The sequence below is a fragment of the Ursus maritimus genome, unplaced genomic scaffold (assembly GCF_017311325.1).
Source record: "Ursus maritimus isolate PB19 unplaced genomic scaffold, ASM1731132v1 scaffold_19, whole genome shotgun sequence".
In the NCBI taxonomy this organism is placed as follows: domain Eukaryota; kingdom Metazoa; phylum Chordata; class Mammalia; order Carnivora; family Ursidae; genus Ursus; species Ursus maritimus.
The window spans coordinates 28,134,919-28,151,220 of NW_024424341.1; the positions used below are offsets into that span (position 1 = coordinate 28,134,919).

A 16,302-nucleotide genomic window follows, 5' to 3' on the forward strand; every position below is an offset into this window, starting at 1 on the left:
GGCATAAGGAACACAGGCGGAGGGTGTGAGCAGAAGCATGGAGCGGACAGAGCCAGGAGGGGGGAGAGGAGCTGGAGCGGGAAGTTAGGCATGCAAAGAGTTTCTGAATCTGTGCATCCCTCAGGGGCTAAGACCGGAGAACTTCCAGAAGGTGGTCTGGGTCACGTGGGTGAGCAGGGAAGGGCCTGGGGTGGGTCATGGGCAGCCGGCAGTGAAGCCCGTCAGGCTCCCTTTGGTCTTCCCGGGATCACCCTGGGTCGGCGGACCCCCTTCAAGACAAGCAGTCGCAAGTCCGGCTGATTCATAACTTAGTTTAATCCTTTGTGGGATGCACCCTGGGCAGTGAGGAACCTCCATCTGCCCCAGAGGCTCCGGCGACCACGGAGGAGAGTGGTCTCTTCGGACGGCTGGCCCTGCCTCCGGTTCGGGCGCCTGACACCCATCTTCTCCACAGCAGGCTGAGGGGCCCCAGCTCCCCACCCCCTATAGCAGACTCCCTCTGGGCCGGACTTGTACCCCCTGCCTCCCTCCTGCAGGGTCTCTCTGAGACCTCTGTGGATGTTGGCTGGTGGTCCTGGCCTGGCCCTTGTTCCAGACAGGCGGGCAGCTGGGCGAGCGTGGCTGCGCATCCGGGTGCTGGCAGGGGAGAGGCACGGCCGAGTCTCAGGGCCCCAGGTCCCACCGGGAAATGTGCTCCTCAGCTGGAAAGGAAGCCAGACAGGGCGAGGGTCAGTGGCAGCCCAGGCGGTCCTAGGATGGGGACCTTTCTGCGGTTGGTCCTGAAATGCCTACGTTCCCACGTGGAGCTCCAGACCTTTCCAGCAGGGGCTGCTGGGGGCCGGTTCTGGGCCAGGTTTCACCTCTGCTCCCCGCCATAGTTCTCTGGGCTCTAGGGAATCAGGGAACACTGGTGACCCCAACAAATCCCTAACTTGCAGCTTTGGTGACAGGAGGAAAGGGACGTTGGAGAAATCCCAGGCCAGGCTGGCATCCCAGTTCCGCAGCCATGTGGACGTGCTGTGAGATGCTGGGCTTCTCTCTCCTCCCTGGGCCTCGGGGGCCGCAGGAGCCACAGACCCCGCGTGCTCAGACGCTCCCCGGGCCTGTGACCTGGATCTCCGCGCACCTGCAACGGGCCAGCAGGGACCGGCAGAGGGGAGCTGTGAGGGGCCCTCACCAAACTGGCAGATGTAGCGGTTTCGGGTTTTACAGCGCTGGTCGTTCCAGTTGAAGGCGGCTGAGGCCTGCAGCTCCACGCAGTTGCCGAACCTGCCAGGCCCACAAGTTGGGGGCTGAGTATGGGGGAGTGAAAGTAGGAGCCCAGGAGGGGCTTAGCTTACGCTTCAGCAGGCCCCCTGTGCTGAAGAGCCCCGTCCCACCCCCGAGCTCCCACGCCTGCTCCTCGGGCCTCTGCAGCTCTTCTCAGCAAAGGGGAGGCTCTCAGCACAGCCCCTGCCTGGGCAGCAGCTCCCCCTGCTCAGTGCCAGCACTAAGCCCCAGCCCACCGGTGGGGGACGGGGGGCTGTACCTGGAACACACAGGCCCACGTCTTCCCTGCCAGCAGGGAGAAGGTGTGCCTGGGAGCCCAACCAGTCCCACGTCCTCTAGGTGACAGGGCGGGGGCATGGGCCTGGCTGCCATCAACCAGCTTGAGGAAGTGCGGGGCAGACTTTTGGAGCCCCTGGTGGTCCACACAGTCTGACTTCCTCTACCCCTGCCCCTCCTGCACTGGGCATTCCTGGGCTTTGAAGACCAGGACAAAAGACCACATAACCAGAAGGCCCTCAGTAGAGGCTGGCGGGAGAGGGGATTGCTCAAGACCACCAGAATCAGTGTGTGGATACAGGCAGAGGAGTGTGGTGGGGGGCGGGGTGGATGGCTAACAGAGGCCAATGGATGAAGCCTTCTGGAGTCCCCTGTCCTGTAGGTGAGCCCTGGAGGCCGGCCTGTGCGTCAGCTCAGCACTGTGCTGCACCAGCTGTGCCCGCACTGCCTGGGCTCCTGGGCACCAGGGGAGGCCCTGGCCCTCAGGGGGCTCAGCCAGGCAGCAGGCTGGGCGGAGTTTCTTCAGTGGCTTCTGAAGGCTCAGCAACAGGGCTCAGGTGAGAGAGCGAGCCCAGGGGATGGAGGGCACCCCGGACTCACCCCTGGTTGTCAGGCTGTCCAAAGGCGAAACTGGTGAAGGACTGATGCTCCCCCGTGGTCCAGCGGAAGGAGTCCTTGGTGGTCTTGTAGGTGAGCCCTGGGCCACGGCAGCTGAGGTTAGTCCACAGCCCTGGGGCCCCACACAGAGCCCTGGGCTCCCTGAGAGGAGCGCCCCGAGCTTGGAGCCTGCTGCCTCATGCCCTTTCTGCTGCCAGGCCTTAACCCCTTCCTAGCTCTTCCAGCCCCCAGTGGCTCTCCCTCTCCCTCCCTTCCCTGCTCTCCCCAGAGAAGAAGGTTGCCAGCCCTATTCTGGGCCCCCAGCCCTCACCACAACCTTACTGTCTGCTGGTGGGTTTTCACAGATTCCTGCACTCCCAACCAGCCAGGCACTCACCAATCCAGAAATTTCTGGTCTCAAAGTCGTTGTCGGTCACCTCGTTGGTGGTCTCCAGACGGCCCAGGTAGAAGGCGAGGATGTCCTGCACTTTCTGGCTCTCAATCTGGGCTAGCACCCCACCTTTTCCCTGTAACCCCCACTCCAGGTCACACTGGCAGGGCCCCAGAGCTCAGGCCATCCCTTCCTGCCCATTGTGCCACCTCGCCACGGCCAGGGACGTCATCTCCCCCACCCCACAGTCTCCTGCTTCTTAGAGTAGGGGTCCCACTTTCTCTCCCCAGCCCGCATCTCCTCTCTCTGGGCACGGGGGCCCAGACTGGCAGGGCCCTGCCCTTGGGAGGCTTTGTTTCATCTGTTCAGTGTCCTGAATACATTCGAATTGGTCACCAACATTAATACATTGAGAGATGCCAATGAAAATCTGAATTTCTGATTCTCTTGAAAAATCCCAAGTTCTGGCCTCCCTGAACTCCGCTACCTGCCTGGCAGCCAGCAGCTAGAGCTGAATCAGGACGGCTCCTTAGAGGGGGGTTGGGCGGGGCCTCCCCCCTGGGTCCCTCAGCTCATTCAATGACCTCCTGGCTTCCATGGGCCTCTGAGTTTGTGACCCCTGCTTTATACTAATGACCAGAGTCAGGTCAGGAGAAATTGAAGGAACCATCTCTTAGTCCAATAAGACCTTCACTCGAGACCCTGGGGGTCCCTGGGAAGGCAGGGGTCCACCGTCACCTGGCATTTCATCTTGGCTCCATAGTACGTGTCTGCCTCCGAAGACACCAGGAAGCAGTCTCCGTCAATCCGCAGGTCACAAGTGTGGAAGGGAAAGTGCACCTTGGCTGCAGACAGGGGAGTCTGCGTGTGGGGACCTCAGACACATGATGCTTTCCACCCTACCGGGGAGCTAAGCTCAGGGAGCCCTTTCTTCTGGCCACTGTCTCCAAGCTGGAGAGTGGATGGGAGTCAGAGGCCGGCTGGGGAATGGGTAACATCCAGTTGGCTCTCTTAAAAAAACAAAAAGGGTTTGTAGCATTTGCCAGTTTCTGTGGTGTGAATACCGCCGCCGTGGTCGGTTTCAAGCTACCAACGCAATGTGACTGAGCAGGGAGTCGGGAAGAGATGCGCCCAGTGGGCTCCTGTGAACTGGTCTGAGCCGGATCCAGCACCCCGCTTGGGACTCCCAGGGGGTGGCCTGGCTCATCGGGGGACATCAGGGCAGGACTCACTGGCACACTGGGGTCCCCCATAGCCGACATCGCAGACACAGGAACACTCCTCTTCCCGGAACCGGCCATGCACGCACTGCACGCTGCACCGCACTGTGGGGGGGGGGGCGGGGGGGAGGAGCTCAGCCTGCAGCCCCTGGACCCCGTGCTGCCCCTCACAGGCCTCGGAGTGTGGGGGAATGGCCAATTGTGATGAGCAAGACCCTCAAGGATGGAACCCCATCAGGGCTTGGTGTATGGTTTGATCTCCATGAGAAGCAAATTGGGGCTTGGGGGGTGACGTGCCTGTGGTCAAGAGCTGGGAGGGGGACAGTGGGACCGGAGTCTACTTCTAGATCTTGATAATGTCCTCCTCCCATCATCCCAGGACCTAAGGGCCAAATCTGATGCCACTTTGAATCCCCTACACGGCTCAGGGCCCGGCAGGTCCTCCGGCTGTTGGTTGAATGACTGTATGCGTTGTTCAGATCAGCGAGTACCTGGTCGGTACCCACACGCTCCCTCAGGACCCTCTCCAAACACTCCCAGTGAGCGCCGCACGGCCCTGGGACACCCCGCGCAGGAACGTATGTCCCCCCTCACCCCCTGCGCCGCCTTCGGGGCCCTGGCCCAGACTTCACTTACTGGGCCCCTGGGCAGTTGGGACCTGGAGCTCCAGGCGCCCCTCACCTTGGCAGTATCTGCCTGTGTAGCCGGGGGGACAATGGCAGTGGCAGGTGCTGACGTTCAGATGTCCGTGGTTCCGGCAGCTCATGCGACATGGGTTCCTGGGGACCTCTGGTCAGATAAGGATGAACTCTGAGAGGGGGCCTCCTTCAGGCAGGCCAGCTGGGTGCCTCCCTGGGTGCCAAGGGCCAGGGCTTTGAGGACAGTCCCACCGAATGCTGCCCCCCTCCACAAGGGTCACCACATTGAGCTCTCTTGTACCCGCTGCTCCAGCAGGAGGCAGGCAGGGTGGGGCACTTACCACAGAGCCCCCCTGCGTGGTCCCAGGCTTTGAAGCAGCCAGAGACCCTGGCCGTGCAGAGGGAACACCAGGAGCCCTTCTTATAGGGGGCGATTGTCTTCCCGTTTACCTCCCAGTTGCCTCTGTGAGAGCAAGCACCAGAGGGCTGCAAGGGCCCGGCCTCGGGCAAGACAGGGATGGCCTTGCTGCCTGCCCCACCGGCCCCTTCAGCTCCTACTGGCCCGCTCAGGGCGTCAGGGAGCTGGGGAGACAGGGAGATGTCCTCGGAAAGGAAAGATGGCCTCCAAATGAATACCAGTGCTCCATTCTCCCACCGGGCAAAGCCGAATGGTACTGCCACGGAGCGGTGTCTGAAAAGCCACATTCTGCTTGGCTGCAATCTCGGGGGCTGCGCACTGCCGCACCCTCTCCCTTTCTTCCTTCCCTCTCCCCGTGAGGGGGCAGACCCAGGGGTAAAGGCCTTCGAGTGGGTGGTTGAGCGTTCTACCCCCGGTGGATGGCAGGGTAGCTGCAGGGGTGGCGGCTTACCCGGGAGAGTAGGCGCAGACGAAGGCTTCCAGCTCGGCCTGGGCCCCAGAGCACCGGTGCCACCCACAGCCCAGCTGGCTCGAGGTGGCCCACACGAGCTGCAGGAGACATGGTGGCTCAGAGACCCTATCATGGGCCACTGCACTCCCAGTGTGGGGCCCAACAACACGGATGATGCTTGCCTGGGGAGGGGGGACACAGCCTCTGCCCCATATGAGGCAGGCAGACCTCCCTCGGGGCCTCGGGAGCCGCAGCTGTGCTGGGCAGAGCTACGAGGACAGGTGGGAATAGCCTGGGAAGGCTTTCTGGGTGGGAAGAGGGGAGAGGTTTGGATCAGCAGATACCAGAAGAAAGGAGAGAGTCACGGGTGGGTGGCGAGCGGCAAAAGAAAGTCTCAGACCTCGAAGGTCTTGCGACAGATTGCACTCATGGCTACAACCCTTCCCTCCTCCCTACAGCCCGCTCTTAAACGTGCCTTTGCAGTTCTTTGCAACAAGAGCAGGACTCTCTTTTCCAGCCTTGAATCCGGCTGACCCCGTAGCTTGCACTGGCCAACAGAGTGCAGCACAAGTGATATGGAGCCAGGAGGGCCTGGGTGGCTCCGTCGCTTAACCGTCCCACTCTTGGTTTTGGCTCAGGTCGTGATCTCAGGGTTGTGAGATTCAGCCCCGCGTCGGGCTCCTGGCTCAGCGAGGAGGGTTCTTGGGATTCTCTGCCCCTCCCCATTGGGTGCGTGCGTGCGTGTGTGTGCGCGCGCACACGCAAGTGCAGGAATACTCTCTCACTCTCTAAAATAAATAAAGTCTTAAAAAAATGATAGTGAGCTGGTTTTGAACCTCAGCCTCAGGAGACCCCACAAGCAGAGGCGAGCCCGCTCCCAGCCCACACAGCGGCTGATCACACTTGCACGTGGGCCCTGCAAAGACCAGAAGAACCTCCCCGCTGGGCCCAGCCCAAATTGCCAACCTACAGAATCATAGGATGCTAAACTTCACGGTAGTGTGTCATGCAACAAAAGCTAACAGGTGTTGATCTCTGATGGTATTCAACACTTAGATTCAAATCTTAAAATCAGTGACAGCTTGGAAACAGCACAGTCAATACAGGGGAATAGTTAAGCAAACTCCGTAACGCTCAATATGACAGCTATAAAGTAGGGAGACACGGACAGATGTACCCAATAATTAGAGAGCATACATTGTTTTTAGGAATGCATGAAACTTTTGCAAATATTGACCCCTCACTTAACCACAAAGCAAGATTCAACAAAAACCAAAGGAACAGTATCTCGTGGGCTGCATTCTATAAATTCAATGCAATAAAATGTCAAGTAAATAACTTAGAAGTAAGGAAAGTTTGGGGCACCTGGGTGGCTCAGTTGGTTAAACATCTGACTTAATTTCAGCTCAGGTCATGATCTCATGGTCCTGGGATCAAGCCCCATGTCAGGCTCTGCGCTCAGCAGGGAGTCTGCTGGAGATTTTCTCTCTCTCTCTGTCTGTCCGCCCTGCTCGCTCACTCTCTCTCTCTCTCAAATAATAAATAAATCTTAAAAACAAACAAACAAAAGAAGTAAAGGGACATCTGGATGGCTCAGTCGGTTAAGCGTCTGCCTTCAGCTCAGGTCATGATCCCAGAGTCCTGGGATTAAATATAAAAAAAAATAATAGAGTAAACTGAATAAAGTAAAAGAAAGTAAATAATGGGGGTGCCCCATTAAAAAGACATAAACTTAAAAAGTAAATAATAAAAATAAGAGCAGAATTTTTTTTTTAAAAAGAGGATAAAAACAAGTAAAAACTGATTTGTTAAAATAGACACACCTCTGGAAAGACTGGTAAAGAATGAAAGAGAGACGGCACAAATAAACAAAGCTGCAAAGTTTAAAAGGACCTAGCTACAGACACAGAAAAGATTTTTTAAATCCCTGTTTAAGCCTAGATTTTTTTCAAAGATTTTATTTATTTATTTATTTATTTATTTATTTATTTATTTGAGAGACAGGGAGAGCAAGCGAGCAGGGGAAGGGCAGAGGGAGAGAAGAATCCGGAGCAGACCCTGTGCTGAGCCCGGAGCTCAACGCGGGGCTTGAGCTCACAACCCCGAGATCATGACCTGAGCCGAAACCAAGAATCAGACGCTTAACTGACGTTCTGCTCTTATTTTTTTATTTACTTTCTTTTTATTTTTAGGTTTTTTTTTTTTTAAAGATTTTATTTATTTATTCGACAGAGACAGAGACAGCCAGCGAGAGAGGGAACCCAAGCAGGGGGAGTGGGAGAGGGAGAAGCAGGCTCATAGCAGAAGAGCCTGATGTGGGGCTCGATCCCAGATCGCCGGGATCACGCCCTGAGCCGAAGGCAGATGCCTAACCGCTGTGCCATCCAGGCGCCCCTATTTTTAGGTTTTATATATTTTTCTTAGTAATCTCTATACTGAACGTGGGGCTCGAACTCATGACCATGAGATCAAGAGTCACATGCTCCACTGACTGACTAAGTGAACCAGGCACCCCCATTATTTACTTTCTCCTACTTTATTCAGTTTATTCTATTATTTTTTATATATTCTTGATACGGGTTCTTAGCTCATTCATTTTTAAGTCTTTTTCCATTTTTGCTGTATTCATTTAAAGCTATTTCCCTCTAAACTTCATTAGCTGCATTCTGTGAGTTTTGCTCTTCAGTGATTTTATTGTCATTCAGGCTTACGTGTTTCCTCTTTTCCATCACGAGGTCTTTGATTTTAAAGCATATATTTAAATTTCCTATGTTTTCTCCTTTCCTTCCTTTTTTTTTAAGATTTATTTATTATCTGAGAGAGAGCAGGGGGAGGGGCAGAGGGAGAGAGAAAATCTCCAGCAGACTCCCTGCTGAGCGTAGAGCCTGACATGGGGCTCCATCCCAAGACCGTGAGATCATGACCTGAGCCGAAATTAAATCAGATGCTTAACCGACTGAGCCACCCAGGTGCCCTCCTGTTTGATGCTAGCTTTAAATCTCTCTTCAATACTGAACAATCCTGACCAATACATTGGAAAACATAAAATGGACAATTTCTTAGAAAATAGACCTTGGCAAAATGGTCTCAAGAAGAAGTAGAACATCTGAAGTGATCTCTGACCATTTCTAAAAGTCGAGCCAGCAGTTCAAAATCCACACATACGTATGCATGTACCCACAAAACAAACAACCCCCAAAGAGAGCAAGGCCCAAAGAGTTTTACGGGAGAGTTATAGCAAATATTATAGAAACTCTTCCAGGAAATAGAAAATGAGACAAAACTTCCAACTCATTTTATGAGGTCGGTGCAGCATTGCTCTCACCCAGGTAAGGGCAGCATGAGGAAGGAAATCAGAGCTCAATTTCACTATCAAATAATAATTAGCAAACCAGGTCTAGCAATGGATTAAAAACAATGGCAGCACACACCCTGCATCACGTTATTTCACATCACGTGACATGCCAGCTTGGCGGATACTCAAAACACTTAACCAGCAGGCATGGGGACTTGCCAGTCAGAACAGATGCTGGGCTGGAGCGGGATCCTAGAGACCCGCTACTGTGCCGGGCATTCCCTCTCTGGTTCTAGATCATGGGACAGATCCTAGGTATCCCAGGGAAGAGACTAGGCCAGGTGCATTCTGGGAACTTGGGGTAGCAACTGTTTACTAATATGTAAGTATTTTAGCATTTGAATAACTGTTATAGCCCGTGGTGCATAGATGAATCACAGCCCTGTAAGTAGGAAGGCAAGGAAAAGTTAAAATTTAAAAATATATATTAATTACGATATTGAGATTATGTTTTCTAAAAAGAGCCAATTTTAGAGATATATACTAATTTATGGATAAAATTATGTGATGTCTGAAATTTGCTTAAGAATAATAGGAGAGGAGGGGCACCTTTTGGGGCAGGTTGTGATCTTCGGGTCATGGGATTGGGCCCCGTGTCAGGCTCTAAGCTCAGCAGTGAGTCTGCTTGGGATTCTCTCCCTCTGCCTCCTGCCTCCCCCCAGCTCATGCACACGCTCTTGTGATCTCTCTATCTAGGATAAATACTTTTTTTTTTTTAAGAAAAGAATAATAGGAGAGGAGAGGAAAAGGATATAGATGAAACAGCATGAGCCATGAGACCATGAGTTAATAGTTGTTGGAGCTGGGTGATGGGTGATACTACTCTGACTGCTTTGTATGTGTTTGAAATGTTCTATAATAGAACGTTTTAAATATCTAACCAGGAAGATCTAGTATCGTGTAGCAACTTTGTACGTACATCCCAAAATTATTAATGTATTGCATCACTTTAATAGTTAAGGAAAAATCATATGATTATTTCAATAGATGTAGAAAAAGCATTTGATAAAACACAAGACCTATTCATGGTGTAAAAAAATCCCAAACAGGGGCACCTGGCTGGCTCAGTGGGTAGAGTGTGAGACTCTTGCTCTCAGGAGTCATGGGTTTGAGCCCCTTTGAGCCCCAAGTTGGGTATAGAGATGACTTAGAAACAAAATCTTTAAAAATCAATCAATCAATCAATCTTAACAAACTTAGACTAGAAAGAAATGTCTGTAACCTGATAAAGGCTGTTTATTAAAAAGTTCATATGAGAGAATCGGGAGCCAAGCATAGACAACACATTTTTGAACAATAATAATGATAATATGGGGAATTTTCATTTCAAAACTTTCTATAAAGCCATAGTAATTAAAACATGATGTGTGCACGGATAAACAAAAAAAGCAATAGAACAGAATCAAGAACTCAGCAATAGACCTATGGGCAGATGTGAGATTGGTTATGACTAAGGTGGCATTGTGAGTCAGCGGGGGAAGGATTCAATACTCAATGGAAGGTGCCCATTTGTGTTTTTTTTTTTTAAGATTTTATTTATTTATTTGAGAGAGAGCACAAGCAGGAGGAATGGCAGAGGAAGAGGGAGAAGCAGGCTCTCTGCTAAGCAGGAAGCCCAGTGTGGGGCTCGATCCCAGGACTCTGGGATTATGGCCTGAGCCAAAGGCAGATGCTTAACTGACTGAGCCACCCAGGTGCCCCAGAAGGTGACCATTTGGAAAGAGATCAAATTAAATCCTATGTCACACCCTGCATGGAATTTCCAGGTGGCTTAATGATGTCAATACGAAAAAGAAAAACATTTAAACTTTGGAAGAAAATATATTTCTGATGTCAGAGTAGAAATGGATTTCATTCTTTGGTGGGGGAGGGGCAGAGAGAGGGAGAGAGAGAATCCTGAGCAGGCCTGGGGCTTGATTTCACAACCCTGAGATCATGACCTGAGCTGAAATCAAGAGTCAGACACTTAACTGACTGCGCTACCCAGGCACCCCTAGAAAATGATGTCTTAAACATGATACTACAAATGAATCGATTATACATTTTAAAAATTGAGAAAATGGATTAATTAATATTAAAATCTTCTAAAAGATTTATTTTATAAAATATAACATAAACAATGAAAAATTACGAACCATATACTAGGAAAAACTTTTATCAACATGACCAACAAAGAGTAGAAAGAATATAGAAAGGATGCTTAAAAATTAATAAGAAAAAGATGTACCATGTTATAAAAATGGGCAAGGGGTATGAACAGGTAATTAACAGATCAGGAAATATGCTCCATTTCAAATTAACTGTAAATTAAGGAGGCATTTCATGGTATTGAGTAGACCAAAATCCAGGAGCCTGGCAATACTGGGGAAGTGAGGACTGACTCGTGGGCAGTCGGAACAGTCGCTTTAGCAATAGTTCCTAAGGTCGTAGTTGCATGCTATGACCCAGCCATTCACCTTCCAAGTGCATCCTAGAGAAACGCTGGACACGTGTGCATGAGAGGACCTGCACTAGGATTTGTGCATTGTGAAATGACTTTAAATAGTAAAAATGTAGAAATCACTCAGATGCCTGTAAATTGTAATTTATTCATAGTGAATCACCCATATATATCTGGATCCATGGAAGTAAATCTTAGAAAAATGGTCAGGGATGGTGCACGAGACGCACGGAGCAATCACAGAGGATTTAATAACAAACAACCCACTTACAAACACGGGAAAGGTATCGAAACGCTTAGATGTGTAGTAAAGGTAGTCGAACCTACTTCGGCTCTGCCTGTGTTTTTCAGGGCTGTACCCTAGCAGCTAAACAGCACGAGGTGTGGAGAACAAAACAGAGGAAACGTGCTTGGGAGTGATGCACATGGACTTCAGAAAAGTCACCTCTGGGGAGGGACAGAGGAAAGGGCAGGAGTAGGGCTTCAGTTTTGATTAGTTGTTTGTTTTAAATATCTTATTTATTTATTTATTTATTTATTTGAGAGAGAGAGTGCGAGAGAGAGGGAGCACTGAGGCAGAGCCAGGAGCTTGATGCAGGACTCGATCCCAGGACCCTGGGATCATGACCTGAGCCAAAGGCAGACGCTTAACCAACTGAGCCACCCAGGTGCCCCCAGTTGTTGGTTTTTCTTAAGAGATGGGAACAAATATAGTTAAACATTTTCTAAATGTAGATAGTGGATAAAAGGGCGTCCATTACTAGATTTATGTTTGAAATAGTTTATACTTAGAAAAAAGGAAAACTATACAAATCGGAGGAAAAGCAGCCACCAATCTGAAGACGAATGGTAGCCCTTCTGAGCTGAGCCCTGGGGCCCGGCGCCCCAGCCTCACCTGAGTGTAGTGGGTGCAGGTGGCGTTGCGGGCGCACTCGGCTGCCGCATGGCTGTACCAGCGCCCCTCTGCGAACCACAGGCCCACCACGCCGACGAAAGACGCTGAACCTGCGGGCAGCAGCTGCACATTCCAGCCTACTTGCTGGGTGGCCCAAGGTGCTGATGTGGGGCTCTGGGCTGGGGCACCGCAGAGGGCCGCCCTGGCCTGAGCCCATCGGGCCAGGCTCTCGCTCCAGTCCTGGGGGCAGCACAAACAGAGGTGTCAGCAGGGACCTTTGGGCCAGGCCTTAGTGATCCCATGTCTCCCCCGGGTGCAGGGTCATGCCGAGAGCACTGGACGGGGAGTCTTGTTTCACCCACTTCCGCCCGGGGCCAGGGAAGATCAGACGGGGCCTGCAAGGAGCTCTCGGAGATGCGTTGGTAAAAGCACCAGCGAGGTCTGGGCACCTGACCCGGGACTGAGAGCTCCCATCCTCCTGACTCCTGCGTGGGTGCCCTTTGGCCCTGCCTTAGGCACCACCCCAGAGGGGGATGGGTGTTCCTGAGGGAGCAGTGCCAGCCCTGACGATGGGACGGGCTTCTATGGTCGATTTTTCTGTCTGGTAATGTGAGCCCGGGGCAGGGCCCAGGCCATTCAAACTGGTTTTGTGTTTGCCGTTAGGTACAGCTGGCCGTAGCCATTGTCAGGAAGGCTTGGTTGCTCCCATTTGGCTTTTCTTTGATGCAAAAGGCCTCAGCAGTCAGGCTGCTTTGTCCTGTCCCTGCTTCCCACCCTGGCCTTGTGTAGGAATGCCAAGGGGGAAGCAGGACCAGAGAGACTCCTGGCCTCAGGGCTTCGACCTCAGCCAGCACCATTCTGTGGGGTGGCCCTAATCTTCTCTCCCCACCCACACACCAACAGACCTCCCCTCATACCCCCACGGCCACCCAGTTGTCTCCCTTCCTCTTAAATGAGGGGCTCAGCAATCAAGACAACTTGGGTCACGCCATCACCACACCCTGGGCCAGCCCAGCCACCTCGTCCCAGCTGTGTGCCCTCTAGCAGTCCCCTAATCTCCATGAGACTCAACATCCGCATCTGTGAAATGGGGACAGTAAGGTACCTGCAGGGTAAGATTGTCGCGGGGATTCAAAGGGCACAGGGGAGAAAGTGCTGTGCTCAGGGTCTCACCCACCGTGGGCAGGGTGGCCGTTGCAATTTTGCCTCTGATGAGGATGGGAGCCAGAGCAGTGGGACTGTCTGGGGGGCCCCTTGGCAGCCCTGCACCCCCCTAAGAGCCTTAGCCTCCACTAGGTAAAAGCCCGAGAGGCCCGCAGAGGTGAGGGCGGCTGAGTGGTGGGGCTGATTTCTAAGAGTTTGGCCAGAGGCATGTGAAAAGCGTAGACACCGATGACCGATGACCGGCTGAGCGGGAGCACTCCTCCGCTCTAGGTACTTGAGCTGGGAGTTGGGAATGTGGGCAGTGGGAGCCAGGACCTGGGCCTGAGGAGGGGCACAGCTGCTGCAGAGCAGGGAAAGGGGGAGAAGCAACCCCCTCTCGCTGGCCTGCCCCACCCCCACCTCCTGGGAAACTGACCCGGGAGCTCTCAAGGTCACCACCACGGAGCCAGCCTGGAGGAGTTTAGGGGAGGCAGCCATGGGGAACCTTGCCCACCCCCACACCATCCCGCCCTCACCCCAGGGCCTGCTAGCATGTGCTGGGGCAGCATTTCTGGGCCCCAGGATGATGGGGCCAAACTTGCACGTCCTACATCAGCCCCCAGAATAGGAGCGGAGGCCTTGGAGGGGCCCCTCCTCGTCACCCAGATAAACCAGGAAGAAGCCCTGGGTCCTGGTCACACTCAAGCCGCCTCCCTCAAGCAGGATGCTTCTCCCTCCCAGCCTTCTGTCCCTCTGATCCTGCTGGGACTCCTTTGTGGAGCTCCTCTTTCCTGCAGGGCTCCTTCCATGTCTTCTGGTCTCCAGGGCAACGGGATGGGATGTGAGGAAAGGCCAAAGGACGGCCCTTCTGGGCAGCAGGCCACTGAGGAGCCCTAGCAACGAGGCACGGTCCCCCCCCCGCCCCCGTGGGCAGGGTGACTGGCTGCCCCCTTGCCCTGCCCAGGTGGAAGGGCGCCTGGCACCCGCATGGCCTCCTGAGCCCTGTTCCGGGGTGCGCCTCCAGCCACCCCCTCAGCAAGCCCCTGGGGACTCACCATCCTGTGCATGTTGGCCGCAGGGGGGTGCACGCGGCTGCGCAGACGGTTGTGCAGGGAGAGAAGCAGGAACGTCTCCTTACTGCTCAGGGCTGGGGCAGGAGACAAGGTCAGGCTCCCTGCACAGTGGGACCTGGGCTCTCCCCGGGTGACCCTGGCTGATGGGGGGTTGCCATGGCAAGCTTAGAGGGCAGCCCTGACCTTAGGGGACAAGAGCTGACGGGGCACGGGAAGATGGCAGGCCTGCGGGAGACAGAGAGCTCGGGGGTGGGAGAGAGGCAGGTGTACAGGGGCCCTTGAGCTGGGGGTTGGGCTCACAGGAGCAAAGTGGGGCCATGGGCTGGATGTGTGAAGAGGTCAGCCCTGGGGACCCCAGCTGCAGACTCTGGGCTGGTATTCCTCCTCAACCCCCAAGCCTGGGCCCACTCCCCTTCTTTCCTTCCGCTCCCCTGTCCCAGCCTCCCCCATCCATCTTGGGTCCCTGGACTACCTGAAGGGAGCTCTTCCAACCACATTAGCCTGCCTGAGCTCAGGCATGGGCACTGGCTTCCAGAAGCCCCCTGGTACCCCTCTGTAGCACCCATAGCTTCTCCACCTCGTTCCTCACCCAGGGGCCCCTTACCTCCAGGCGTCAGGGCCCGCTCCTCCTGCCGTGGGAGTAGCTGCCCCTCTGTCCAGGCCATGCCAAGGAGAGCTAGGAGCATGGGTAGGAGGCCGGGCCGGTGGCCCCCCAGCCTGGCGGACGGCTCTGGCCACGGCATGGGCCTGGTGGGCGCTCTGGAGTGGCCTGGCTCAGCCGTCCAGCTTGCTTCACAGGCTGGATGGAGCTACTCACAATCTCAAGGAGTCAGGCTGGACTGGCGGACAAAAGGGAGGCTGGTGAGTAATCGGTGTATCCAAAAAGCCTCCCGTCAACACTGGCATGAAGAGACAGCCAGCTCCAATCCTAGGGCTCCCTCCCTCCTCCAGCCGAGGGCCTGGCCAGCAGCCCTGCCCACGACAACCAGCCGAGCAGTGTGCACTGACCCTGTGGCCCCTGCTAATCATTGCAGGATGATTAGAGCCCTCGGGGAGCCCTGGGAGACCCCGCTGATTGGCCCGCAGACATTCCAGGGCTGTGGATTAGCAAATGATGGCCGTGTTCTGGCTGGGACAGTGTCCTTCGGGCCCTCCAGCAGCTTCTAGTCCCAGGCCCAGGCCCGGGGCAGGCAGGCAGGAACTGGGCAAGACCCCAGGGGAGTTCTTTCCTTTCTTGGGAAGCTCGTCCCAACCCCCAGCCATGAATTAAACATAGGCAGATGGTAACCACATACGAGGCAGGTGCCACGGGTGGGTGGGGGCCCTGGGGGGTTAGGTGTGTAGGGGAAGGGCCTGGGCTGCACCTGCAGGAGGAAAAGAGGGCCTTAGGACTCTGGGCAGTCTGTGTGGTCAGTATGGGGGGCTGGGCCCTAGCTCCGGCGGCCCCCTCATCCCCCACATGTCTGCAGGCCAGGAGAGGGCAAGGCGAGTGGAGGAGAGCATGTGATGTCCCTGGCTGACTGGAGTCCTGCTGGGAGCAGTCAGGCTCTAGACAATCAGGCGGTGTAGCAGGAGGGCAGCAAATTGCCATGATGTTTTGGGGCCTGGCTGAGGCCTACAAGATCCCACCAGAATGCAATGAAGCAGATATGCCCCGAGGCCCATGACTCTGAGAAAAGAAGAGGCTGTCCTGCAGGCCATTGCCAAATGCCCACAACCCACCTCAGGGCAGATCCAATGTTATTCACCCACCACAAAGGACAGCATTGGAAGGCAACTACTTCCTCCCTCCGGAGTTTGTGTGACCCCTGACCTCTAGGCTGGCATCCTGTCAGAGCCAGATGTCACCTACCTGGGAAACTCTGTTGAGAGGCAAGTGGGCTTGGCTTTCTGGGGAGAAACACTGATGGGAAGTGGATATTGTCACAGGTATGGGGGGAGGGGACGGGGGCAGGGCCAGGCACAAGGACCCCTAAGCTGGCCTGGGGTTGTGCGTCCCCTCCCCGCCAAGTTCCCTGGGGCCTCAGGAGTTTCTTCTCCCTCCCACGGATGGCCAGACAACTTCAGATTCATCGTGCCTGGGTCCTAGCAATGCTTAATAACGTGACCTTTCTCACAAAGCCAAAGACACCTGTG

At 54.3% G+C, this 16,302-nt stretch overlaps 1 protein-coding gene across 1 annotated transcript; it reads right to left on the minus strand.

Moving 5' to 3' along the window:
• Window positions 1-663: 663 nt before the first annotated feature.
• On the minus strand, window positions 664-14,909 carry LOC103673696 (C-type lectin domain family 18 member A-like). Its single transcript, XM_040634359.1, has 12 exons — window positions 14,771-14,909; window positions 14,149-14,240; window positions 11,951-12,190; window positions 5,261-5,358; window positions 4,733-4,854; window positions 4,435-4,542; window positions 3,766-3,858; window positions 3,272-3,378; window positions 2,540-2,669; window positions 2,146-2,242; window positions 1,178-1,269; window positions 664-701 (listed from the first exon to the last, which is right to left on the minus strand). Exons 1-12 carry the CDS (start codon window positions 14,907-14,909, stop codon window positions 664-666), a joined length of 1,356 nt encoding a protein of 451 aa, XP_040490293.1.
• Between the last annotated feature and the right edge of the window lie 1,393 nt (window positions 14,910-16,302).